Source organism: Arachis stenosperma, chromosome 1 (assembly GCF_014773155.1).
Source record: "Arachis stenosperma cultivar V10309 chromosome 1, arast.V10309.gnm1.PFL2, whole genome shotgun sequence".
Lineage (NCBI taxonomy): Eukaryota > Viridiplantae > Streptophyta > Magnoliopsida > Fabales > Fabaceae > Arachis > Arachis stenosperma.
Window position 1 is genome coordinate 79,249,974 of NC_080377.1, and position 12,629 is coordinate 79,262,602.

The 12,629-nt window shown below is 40.6% G+C and overlaps 1 protein-coding gene and 1 non-coding gene across 2 annotated transcripts; one reads left to right on the forward strand and one right to left on the reverse strand.

Moving 5' to 3' along the window:
• Positions 1–207: 207 nt before the first annotated feature.
• On the reverse strand, positions 208–315 carry LOC130955775 (small nucleolar RNA R71). The gene has a single exon (XR_009076901.1). It is a non-coding gene; the product is annotated as a small nucleolar RNA R71 (small nucleolar RNA).
• An 8,227-nt stretch (positions 316–8,542) lies between these two features.
• LOC130944616 (elongation factor Tu, chloroplastic-like) lies at positions 8,543–11,652 on the forward strand. Its single transcript, XM_057873019.1, has 2 exons — positions 8,543–9,269; positions 9,539–11,652. The coding sequence occupies exons 1-2, from the start codon at positions 8,658–8,660 to the stop codon at positions 10,391–10,393; spliced, it is 1,467 nt and encodes a 488-aa protein (XP_057729002.1). The 5' UTR covers positions 8,543–8,657; the 3' UTR covers positions 10,394–11,652.
• Positions 11,653–12,629: the final 977 nt, after the last annotated feature.

Genomic DNA, 12,629 nt, shown 5'->3' on the forward strand with positions numbered 1-12,629 from the left:
CAGTTCTTAGCTGAATTCTTGCAAATCTGTGACACTGTCAAGACTAATGGGGTTGACCCTGAGGTCTACAGACTTATGCTGTTCCCCTTTGCTGTAAGAGACAGAGCTAGGACATGGTTGGACTCACAACCTAAAGAAAGCCTGGACTCATGGGAAAAGCTAGTCAATGCCTTCTTGGCAAAGTTCTTTCCACCTCAAAAATTGAGTAAGCTTAGAGTGGAAGTTCAAACCTTCAGACAGAAGGATGGAGAATTCCTCTATGAAGCTTGGGAAAGATACAAACAATTGATCAGAAAATGTCCTTCTGACATGCTTTCTGAATGGAGCATCATAGGTATTTTCTATGATGGTCTGTCTGAACTATCCAAGATGTCTTTGGATAGCTCTGCTGGAGGATCTCTTCATCTGAAGAAGACGCCTACAGAAGCTCAAGAGCTAATTGAAATGGTTGCAAATAACCAATTCATGTACACTTCTGAAAGGAATCCTGTGAACAATGGGACAAGTCAGAAGAAAGGAGTTCTTGAGATTGATACTCTGAATGCCATTCTGGCTCAAAACAAGATATTGACTCAACAAGTCAATTTGATTTCTCAAAGTCTGTCTGGAATGCAAAATGCACCAAGCAGTACTAAGGATGCTTCATCTGAGGAAGAAGCTTATGATCCTGAGAACCCTTCAATGGAAGAGGTGAATTACCTAGGAGAACCCTATGGAAACACCTATAATTCTTCATGGAGAAATCATCCAAATTTCTCATGGAAGAATCAAGAAAGACCTCAACAAGGTTTCAACAACAATAATGGTGGAAGAAACAGGTTTAGCAATGGCAAGCCTTTTCCATCATCTTCTCAGCAACAGACAGAGAGTTCTAAGCAGAACACCTCTGACTTAGCAACCATGGTCTCTGATCTAATCAAAACCACTCAAAGTTTCATGACTGAAACAAGATCCTCCATTAGGAATTTGGAGGCACAAGTGGGACAGCTGAGCAAGAAAGTTACTGAACTCCCTCCAAGTACTCTCCCAAGCAACACAGAAGAAAATCCAAAAGGAGAGTGCAAGGCCATCAACATGGCCGAATTTGGAGAGGAAGGAGAGGAAGTGAACGCCACTGAGGAAGACTTCAATGGGCGTGCACTGACCTCCACTAAGTTCCCCAATGAGGAACCATGGGAATCTGAGGCTCAAAATGAGACCATAGAGATTCCATTGGACTTACTTCTGCCTTTTATGAGCTCTGATGAGTATTCCTCCTCTGAAGAGGATGAGTATGTCACTGAAGAGCAAGTGGCTAAATACCTTGGAGCAATCATGAAGCTAAATGACAAGTTATTTGAAAATGAGACTTGGGAGAATAAACCTCCTTTGCTCACCAAAGAACTGGATGACTTGTCTAGGCAGAAATTACCTCAAAAGAGACAAGACCCTGGGAAGTTTTCACTACCTTGTACCATAGGCACCATGACCTTCAAGAAGGCTCTGTGTGACTTAGGGTCAAGTGTAAACCTCATGCCTCTCTCTGTAATGGAGAAGCTAGGGATCTTTGAGGTACAAGCTGCAAGAATCTCACTAGAGATGGCAGACAATTCAAGAAAACAAGCTTATGGACTTGTAGAGGATGTTCTGGTAAAAGTTGAAGACCATTACATCCCTACTGATTTCATAGTCCTAGAGACTGGGAAATGCATGGATGAATCCATCATCCTTGGCAGACCCTTCCTAGCCACAGCAAAGGCTGTGATTGATGTTGACAGAGGTGAACTGATCATTCAAGTGAATGAAGAATCCCTTGTGTTTAAGGCTCAAGGATACCCCTCTGTCACCATGGAGAGGAAGCATGAAGAGCTTCTCTCAAATCAGAGTCAAACAGAGCCCCCACAGTCAAACTCTAAGTTTGGTGTTGGGAGGCCACAGCCAAACTCTAAGTTTGGTGTTGAACCCCCACATTCAAACTCTAAGTTTGGTGTTGGGAGGTTCCAACATTGCTCTGAGCATATATGAGGCTCCATGAGAGCCCTCTGTCAAGCTACTGACATTAAAGAAGCGCTTGTTGGGAGGCAACCCAATGTTATATTTTATATTTTTCTTTGTTATTTTATTTTATTTTGTAGGATGATGATCATGAGAAGTCACAAAATCAATTAAAAAAGCAAAGACAGAATGAAAAATAGGAAGAAAAACAGCACACCCTGGAGGAAGAACCTACTGGCGTTTAAACGCCAGTAAGGCTAGCAGGTGGGCGTTTAACGCCCAGTCTGGCACCATTCTGGGCGTTTAACGCCAGAAAGGGGCACCAGACTGGCGTTAAACGCCAGGAAAGGGCAAGAACCTGGCGTTAAACGCCAGAAATGGACACCAGCCCGGCGTTTAACGCCAGAATTGGCTCAAAACGTGATTTTGCATGCCATTTGGTGCAGGGATGACTTTTCCTTGACACCTCAGGATCTGTGGACCCCACAGGATCCCCACCTACCCCACCACCCTCTTTCTTCTTCACCCATTCACCAATCACTTCCATACCTCTTCCCCAAAAACCCTTCACCTATCAAATCCCATCTTCTCTTCACCACTCACATCCATCCTTCATAAAACCCCACCTACCTCACCCTTCAAATTCAAACCACTTTCCCTCCCAAACCCACCCATACATGACCGAACCATGAGCCCCCATCTCTTATATAAACCCTTCTTCACTCCTTCATTTTCACACAACCTAAACACCACTTCTCTCCCTCTTTGGCCGAACACAAAGCCATCACCTTCTTCCTCATTTCTTCTTTTTCTACTCTTTTCTTTCTTCTTTTGCTCGAGGACGAGCAAACCTTTTAAGTTTGGTGTGGTAAAAGCATTGCTTTTTGTTTTTCCATAACCATTTATCGCATCCAAGGCCGGAGAAACCTCTAGAAAGAGGAAAGGGAAGGCAAAAGCTTCCACCTCCGAGTCATGGGAGATGAAGAGATTCATCTCAAGGGTGCATCAAGACCACTTCTATGAAGTTGTGGCCTTGAAGAAGGTGATCCCCGAGGTCCCTTTTTCACTCAAAAAGAGTGAATATCCGGAGATCCGACATGAAATCCGAAGAAGAGGTTGGGAAGTTCTTACCAACCCCATTCAACAAGTCGAAATCTTGATGGTTCAAGAGTTCTATGCCAATGCATGGATCACCAAGAACCATGATCAAAGTGTGAACCTGGATCCAAAGAATTGGCTTACTATGGTTCGGGGGAAATACTTGGATTTTAGTCCGGAAAATGTAAGGTTGGCATTCAACTTGCCTATGATGCAAGGAGATGAACATCCTTACACAAGAAGGGTCAACTTTGATCAAAGGTTGGACCAAGTCCTCACTGATATTTGTGAAGAGGGCGCCCAATGGAAGAGAGATTCAAGAGGGAAGCCGATTCAACTAAGAAGGCATGACCTCAAGCCCGTGGCTAGAGGATGGTTGGAGTTTATCCAACGCTCAATCATTCCCACTAGCAACCGATCCGAAGTTACTCTAGACCGAGCCATCATGATCCATAACATCATGATTGGAGAAGAAGTAGAAGTTCATGAGGTCATAGCCCAAGAACTCTATAAGGTGGCGGACAAGTCCTCCACCTTGGCAAGGTTAGCCTTTCCTCACCTCATTTGTCACCTCTGTTATTCAGTTGGAGTTGACATAGAAGGAGACACCCCCATTGATGAGGATAAGCCCATCACTAAGAAAAGGATGGAGCAAACAAGAGACCCCTCTCATCATGAGATCCCTGAGATGCCTCAAGGGATGCACTTTCCTCCACAAGACTATTGGGAGCAACTGAATACCTCCCTAGGAGAATTGAGTTCCAACATGGGACAACTAAGGGTGGAGCACCAAGAACATTCCATCCTCCTCCATGAAATTAGAGAAGATCAAAGAATCATGAGAAAGGAGCAACAAAGGCAAGGAAGAGATATTGAGGAGCTCAAGCACTCCATAAGACCTTCAAGAGGAAGAACAAGCCGCCATCACTAAGGTGGACCCGTTCTTTATTTTTTCTGTTTTTCAAAATTTAGTGCTTATGTTTATCTATGTTTGTGTCTTGTGATCATTAGTGTCTTAGTGTCTATGCCTTAAAGTTATGAATGTCCTATGAATCCATCACCTTTCTTAAATAAACAATGTTCTTAATTGAAAAAGAGAAGAATTGCATGAATTTTGAATTTTATAACAGATTGATTATTTTGATGTGGTGGCAACACTTTTGTTTTCTGAATGTATGCTTAAACAGTGCATATATCTTTTGAATTTGTGGTTCATGAATGTTGGCTCTTGAAAGAATGATGAAAAAGGAGACATGTTACTGAGGATCTGAAAAATCATAAAAATGATTCTTGAAGCAAGAAAAAGCAGTGAAAAAAAAGGGAGAGAAAAGAAGTAGAAAAACGAAAAAAGAAAGAAAAAAAAAGAAAAGAAAGAAAAAGAAAGAAATAAAGTTGTGATCCAAGGCAAAAAGAGTGTGCTTAAGAACCCTGGACACCTCTAGTTGGGGACTCTAGCAAAGCTGAGTCACAATCTGAAAAGGTTCACCCAATTATGTGTCTGTGGCATGAATATATCCGGTGGTAATACTGGAAGACAGAGTGCTTTGGGCCACGGCCAAGACTCAATAAGTAGCTGTGTTCAAGAATCATCATACTTAGCTAGGAGAATCAATAACACTATCTGGATTCTGAGTTCCTAAAGAAGCCAATCATTCTGAATTTCAAAGGATAGAGTGAGATGCCAAAACTATTCAGAGGCAAAAAGCTAAAAGTCCCGCTCATCTAATTGATACTGATCTTCATAGATATTTTTGGAATTCATTGCATATTCTCCTCTTTTTATCTTATTTGATTTTCAGTTGCTTGGGGACAAGCAACAATTTAAGTTTGGTGTTGTGATGAGCGGATAATTTGTACGCTTTTTGGCATTGTTTTTAGTATGTTTTTAGTAGTTTGAGTTGAGTTTTTAGTATATTTTTATTAGTTTTTAGTTAGAATTCACTTTTCTGGACTTTACTATGAGTTTGTGTGTTTTTCTGTGATTTCAGGTATTTTCTGGCTGAAATTGAGGGACCTGAGCAAAAATCTGATTCAGAGACTGAAAAGGACTGCAGATGCTGTTGGATTCTGACCTCCCTGCACTCGAAGTGGATTTTCTGGAGCTACAGAAGCCCAATTGGCGCGCTCTCAACGGCGTTGGAAAGTAGACATCCTGGGCTTTTCAGCAATATATGATAGTCCGTACTTTGCCCAAGATTTGATGGCCCAAACCGGCGTTCAAAGTCACCTTCAGAATTTCCAGCGTTAAACGCCGGAACTGGCACCAAAGTGGGAGTTAAACGCCCAAACTGACACAAAAGCTGGTGTTTAACTCCAAGAAGAGTCTCTACACGAAAATGCTTTATTGCTCAGCCCAAGCACACACCAAGTGGGCCCGGAAGTGGATTTTTATGTCATTTACTCATCTTTGTAAACCTTAGGCTACTAGTTCTCTATAAGTAGGACCTTTTACTATTGTATTTTCATCTTTTGATCACTTTAGATCTCTAGATCATCTTTGGACATCTAGTTCTTAGATCATTAGGAGGCTGGCCATTCGGCCATGCCTAGACCTTGTTCTTATGTATTTTCAACGGTGGAGTTTCTACACACCATAGATTAAGGTGTGGAGCTCTGCTGTACCTCGAGTATTAATGCAATTACTATTGTTCTTCTATTCAATTCCGCTTGTTCTTATTCTAAGATATTCATTCGCACTCAAGAACTTGATGAATGTGATGATTATGTGACGCTCATCATCATTCTCACTTATGAACAAAGTGACTGACAACCACTTTTGTTCTACAAGCAAACGAGGCTCTAATGTTTATCTCTTGGATTCCTGATACACGACGCATGGTTGATCGCCTGACAACCGAGCGCTCGCCTGACAAACGAGCCAGCCATTCCGTGAGATCAGAGTCTTCGTGGTATAGGCAAGAACTGATGGCGGCATTCAAGAGAATCCGGAAGGTCTAACCTTGTCTGTGGTATTCTGAGTAGGATTCAATGATTGAATGACTGTGACGTGCTTCAAACTCCTGAGGGCGGGGCGTTAGTGACAGACGCAAAAGAATCAATGGATTCTATTCCGGCCTGATCGAGAACCGACAGATGGATAGCCGTGCCGTGACAGGGTGCGTTGAACATTTCCACTGAGAGGATAGGAGGTAGCCACTGACAACGGTGAAACCCTTGCATAAGCTTGCCATGGAAATGAGTAAGAAGGATTGGATGAAGACAGTAGGAAAGCAGAGAGACGGAAGGGACAGCATCTTCATGCGCTTATCTGAAGCTCTCACCAATGATATGCATAAGTATCTCTATCTTTATCTTTATGATTATTCGTATATCATCTATACCCATTTGAGTCTGCCTGACTAAGATTTACAAGGTGACCATAGCTTGCTACATACCAACAATCTCCGTGGGATCGACCCTTACTCGCGTAAGGTTTATTACTTGGACGACCCAGTGCACTTGCTGGTTAGTTGTGCGGAGTTGTGATAGAGAGTTGAGATTGCAATGAGCGTACCATGTTGATGGCGCTATTGATGATCACAATTTCGTGCACCAGTATCTCACCATTAGAGGTTGACAAATTGGGTTTTCTCTTATAATTGTCATGTCGATTACTGACACAAGAGTCGTTGATGTCCAATAATGATTGGTGATTTAGGGTTGTTAGTTGTTCTTGTTTCCATTGACGAGCAAGACCTATGGATTAAGACTGACTATGCCTATTTGATTTTCTCCCGATGTAACAGATGACTAAATGGGATTAACTCTAGGTAATCATCATGTTTGTGGTCAATAACTCGGATAGGAACTCATTGATTCTCAATCCTAGCCAGGAATTTCTTTTTGCATTTATACTTCTTTAGTTGTTGATTTTACTTTCTTGTTTTTTAATTTCTCGCCTATTTATCCGCAAACCCCCTCTTATACTCAAAACCAATAAAACGCACACCTCACTACAATTCCTTTGAGAGACGACCCGAGGTTTAAATATTCTTGATTTTTATTAGTTTACACTTGTGACAAACAAATTAAACATTGATTGTGAGAGTTAATTGTCAGTTTGGACTATGCTTACGACGAAATTCTATTAAAAAATTCTAGACCAACGATAATTCCTTCATCAGAGACAGAAACAGAATGAACATAAAATACAATGGATTAGCTGAGACACCTTGAGCAGAGAAAAGAATCAAGGAAGATTGTAATTCAAGGATCTAAAGACTTTTAACTTGGCAATGTTGGCAAAGCAAATATAGAAACTTAAAACAAAATTTATTTCTCTGATCTATAAAATCTATAAAAATAAATATTTCAAGTTCTCATTCTTTATGGATGCTAAACTTGGAATCCGTCCCTTATGGGCATGGCAGAGTTTACTACATGGAAGAACAATTTTGGAAAAAGGAACTAAATGCACAGTCATCAAACATAGCTCAAGTAGTATCTATGAAGACCCATGGTTATAAGACCAACCACCTTTTAGAATCCCAACAACATAGAATGGGGATGAATCACTAACCTGCGTGCGTTAGTTGATTAATGAAACTGGGAATTGGAACCATAATCTTGTCCTAGACAATTTTGACCCAGAAATAGCTTAACTAATTCTGCAAACCCCCATCAACCAAGAGAAGAAGACATGATTAAATGGATCAGAAATAATTCAGGAGCATACTTGGTCAAATCAGGTTACAGAATTGCTTACTAGTTCTTTCACCCCTGGTTGATAGCATGTATCTCCGATTTGCTTACTAGCAGTAATGAAGAAGCTTAATTTAAGGCATACTCATGTGAATGCTCTATGCCCCACTGTTAATTGGTGCCGAAAATACCATTTCACGTAAAAATCTTCTGCCCCTGTGTTGAATAAGCCAGGAACAAATTTCCTATGACAAGTATTATCTCCAGAGATCAGAATCTTCATGTCTAAGAGTGGTGGTAACAACCTGCAAAAAACACAAAACTCCAATCTGACGGCAAGAGGCTTACCGTGACTCTGGCATATCTGCTCTAAACGGCGTGGTTGGCGTGCAATACTATCGTCTTCGAGAACCAACGCCGTGAATTTAGAAAAATTCTATCCTAAGTAACTAAATTGGCAGAAAAATTTCAAAGACTTTTGCATTAATCTCTAATAGGAGTGCATGCTTCTTCTTTCCTTTTATTTTTACTCTTTTTTTCTCCTCTTCTTTACTTTAATCTTTAGCTATTTTATTTTTATATTCTTTTAAGCTTTCTCTTTCTAAAACTATTTTGTCTTATTTCTTTGATTAAAAATTATTTCTCTCTATTATAATATACAATCAAATGTAATACCCCTCTGTTCACCCAAAAAAATGTAATACCCCTCTTTTTATGGAATAAAATAAAAAAAAATCATAAAAAAATAAGATTAACCCTAGTACCCTGCCACAAATCCATAATAGTGAGTGAAAATTGATAGGAAATGGAGAATTTAAGCTAAGGTCCTCCGCTTTTGTCCTGCATTTTACATAACAGATTTCCCCCAAATTCCCACCTATCCTCTTCCAATCCCCTTAACCCCCATACTCTCCACACTCCCTTGACCTTGAGTCCCTTCTCCAATGGCAATTACTTCAATAGCAGCAGCTGCTTCTTCGTCAAAGCTATTTTGCCCGCATGCCCCTCCATCTTCATCTTCGACTTCCACTTCCACTTGCCTCTTCACAACAGCCACCCACCTCTCCTCTTCTTTCCTCAAACCCTCCATAATCCTCCACCTAACTCCTTATTCCTCCTCCTCTGCCGTCACCACCACCACCACCACCACCCCCTACCGCCGCCGATCCCTCACTGTCCGCGCTGCCCGCGGCAAGTTCGAGCGCAAGAAGCCACACGTCAACATCGGCACCATAGGCCACGTCGACCATGGCAAGACCACCCTCACCGCCGCACTCACCATGGCCCTCGCCGCCCTCGGCAACAGCGCTCCCAAGAAATACGACGAGATTGACGCCGCCCCCGAGGAGCGCGCCCGCGGCATCACTATCAACACTGCTACCGTCGAGTACGAGACCGAGAACCGCCACTACGCCCACGTGGACTGCCCCGGCCACGCTGACTACGTCAAGAATATGATCACCGGTGCCGCACAAATGGACGGCGCCATCCTCGTCGTCTCCGGCGCTGACGGCCCCATGCCTCAGACCAAGGAGCACATCCTCCTCGCCAAGCAGGTTCTTGCTTGCAACCCCAGACACTCTGATTCAATGTGACATTCTTTTATGAGATGTTCCTGAAGCATGTTTAATGTATGGTTTAGTAGAATTTATAGTCATTTATTCTTGATTCTTTATAGTTTAACATTTTAGCATTACAAATTAAAATTACTGGTTTTGAATTATGTAGAATATGCTTCAGGAGAATGTGGGACTTTCGATTACTCAATTCTCTGTTATGTTATTCATATCCAACTAACTAACTAACTGTTAGCACCGATTCGCAGGTTGGTGTCCCCAACATGGTGGTTTTCCTCAACAAGCAGGACCAGGTGGATGATGAGGAGCTTCTTGAGCTTGTGGAGCTCGAGGTTCGTGAGCTTCTCTCCTCGTACGAGTTTCCCGGCGATGAAGTCCCCATTATCTCAGGTTCGGCCCTTCTAGCATTGGAAGCTTTGATGGCGAACCCTGCCATCAAGCGTGGCGACAATGAGTGGGTGGACAAGATTTATGCCCTCATGGATGCGGTGGATAACTACATTCCCATCCCTCAGCGCCAAACGGACCTTCCCTTCTTGCTTGCCATCGAAGATGTGTTCTCCATTACGGGTCGTGGGACTGTGGCGACTGGAAGGGTTGAGAGAGGGACTATTAAGGTTGGGGAAACTGTTGAGATTGTTGGTGTGAGGGAGACTAGGAGCACTACTGTCACTGGTGTGGAGATGTTCCAGAAGATTCTAGATGAGGCAATGGCTGGTGATAATGTGGGGTTGTTGCTTAGAGGTATTCAGAAGGTTGATATTCAAAGAGGAATGGTGTTAGCTAAGCCGGGGACTATTACCCCGCACACTAAGTTTTCTGCCATTGTATATGTTTTGAAGAAGGAAGAAGGAGGGAGGCACTCACCATTCTTTGCTGGATACCGACCGCAGTTTTACATGAGGACCACTGATGTGACTGGGAAAGTGAGGTCGATTATGAATGATAAGGATGAGGAGTCCAAGATGGTGATGCCAGGGGACAGGGTTAAGATGGTGGTGGAGCTTATAGTACCTGTGGCTTGTGAGCAAGGGATGAGGTTTGCTATTCGGGAAGGAGGGAAAACTGTGGGAGCTGGTGTCATCCAATCCATCATCGAGTGAGATTTGTAAGTACACAACTCGATTTGGCTTCCGGATGCATGAATGGGTCTTTTTTATATGGTGGAGAAATTTGCAAGTATCGGATTATGTTATATACAACTGATTTTTTTGCCAGTTTACAGAACTTGATGCCATATGAATCCTGTTGCTTATATTTTCTAGGGTATTGTTTGATGATTAGTCAAGTGTGATAATGATTTTTTTTTTTTTTTTGCCTTGTTTAACTTTCGTCTCATTATTTTTGTATCATCTGTTTATTGATTGAGCAAGATTCCATGAAGAACTTTTGCTTGTGAGATTTTTAAAAGGGCTATAAACATTTAGTATTTTGTCCCATTACAGTGATGCTAATGCTATGTTTAGGGGAATGAATTGAAGGGTGAATTCCTTCCCCTTGTTTAGCTGTAGGAATGGGACACTTTGCACCTTGCTTAGGAGTTAAATTAGAGGGAAGGCAAGCTAAATCCTCTTTTATGTTAGGGTAGAAATTTTCATGACGAGTTTTATGGGTAAAATTATACATGGAGCTTATCTATGAAAGTTTTACCCTTAATATATTTTGAAATGATATAGTTGGTTCATGAAGTTGGTAACTTGGTATTGCGATTTCCCCAAGACACTAGTGTTTATTCCTCTCCATTTTCATTTGGTAAAGTTTCTACTGATATTTCATTATGGATGTGTAGGCCTCTATTGTAAATAAATATGAAAAGATAAATCAACTATATCCTTATCTTGATAGGCTATATTAAGCTATGAAATCATGTCGAATGTTCTCCACACACATAAGGGGGCATTATTGTGTTTAGAGCAGCAATGCATCCCGAGTAGTATTGATCAGTGACCACATCCTTACCTTGGATTCATAAGATGATTCTTTATCACATCCAAGATGCTATTTTATGAGAAAAATTGCATAAACCTAGCCATCCTCTTTTACCTCTATATTTGTTTCATCTGGTAAGTACTTAGCTGATCTTTTGCATGAGCAAATATTCTCTTCATTTCTTGGTAGTTTTATGGGTGTTCATGAGAAAAGGGATTGACGTGTAAAAATGCTAACCCTTGTCTCCCTTTCTCTCCACATTCTGACATGCAAAATTCATGTTTGTACATGCCTCCTTATTTAGCTGAAGTATTGTTCCGGCTGGATAGGGTTTCATTGAAAAATCAATCTAGAGCATACTCTCCAACTGAAGTTACTCGTTTGATTCGAATTTCCATTGGTTATGTAAAAGCAATAAAGGTTGCTCAACATAATTAGACTATAATTATGTTTTAGGGTATATATTTATATTTTATTTGTTGTTTTATTATAAAATAGTTGTTTCCGTTGAACCATGGTTGAATTGGTTGACAAATAAATTTGTGAGTCAGTAACTAAAGCGGTTCGATGACTGATCCGGTTTTCAGAACCTTGGAAAAAACACTTATATAAAGGGAGTCTCAAACTTCCCCAGGTATGTAATACACTCAACTCTAAAACCCTACTTCTCATATCTATTCTGACTTGAACATCGGAGTATCTTTACAAATTATTACCTCGCATTCGCTTCATTAGTCGGGAGCTGTGAAACTCATCGACATCGTCGGATTGCAAATCTCATTATTCTAGATCATTCCCAAACAAAGTTGTAACTTAAAAATGCTCTTACTAGCTTTTGTAGATATGTGGAATAATAATAATCAGAAGGTTTAATTATTCGATTGGTATATATAGTTTCAGGTGAAAACTCAGATGCAGTCGACTTCACGTGAAGTTGATAGCCGAGAGTTGTTAAATGAAAATTTAGTCAAATTAATCAAATCATCTAACGACTCTCAATTATCAAATTCACGTAAAGTCGACTGTACCTGAGTTTCCACCATAATTTCACTAAATTTACAAAAAGTTTTTATATTTTTTCTTTTTTAATTGACTTTCTAAACTATTTTAAATTATTTAAATAGGTTCTTGTTGACAATAAAAATTTAAAAACGTTTTAAAAGTTTGAATTTATTATTATCCTCATTTCTCATTTTTTTATTCTAATATTTTTTCCTAACAATAGTAACAAGGACAGATAGTATTCATAGCCATGTCTTAGTGATTATTTTGTCTAACATTTGTTTTTCTCAAAAGGTTATTATATGACTTTTTTCTAGTGAGTTCCCACAACATTATATTACCTGCATCATTGTCATCTTCATAAAAAAAAAACAATTAAATCCATATCTTTTGATCACTGTATAAAAC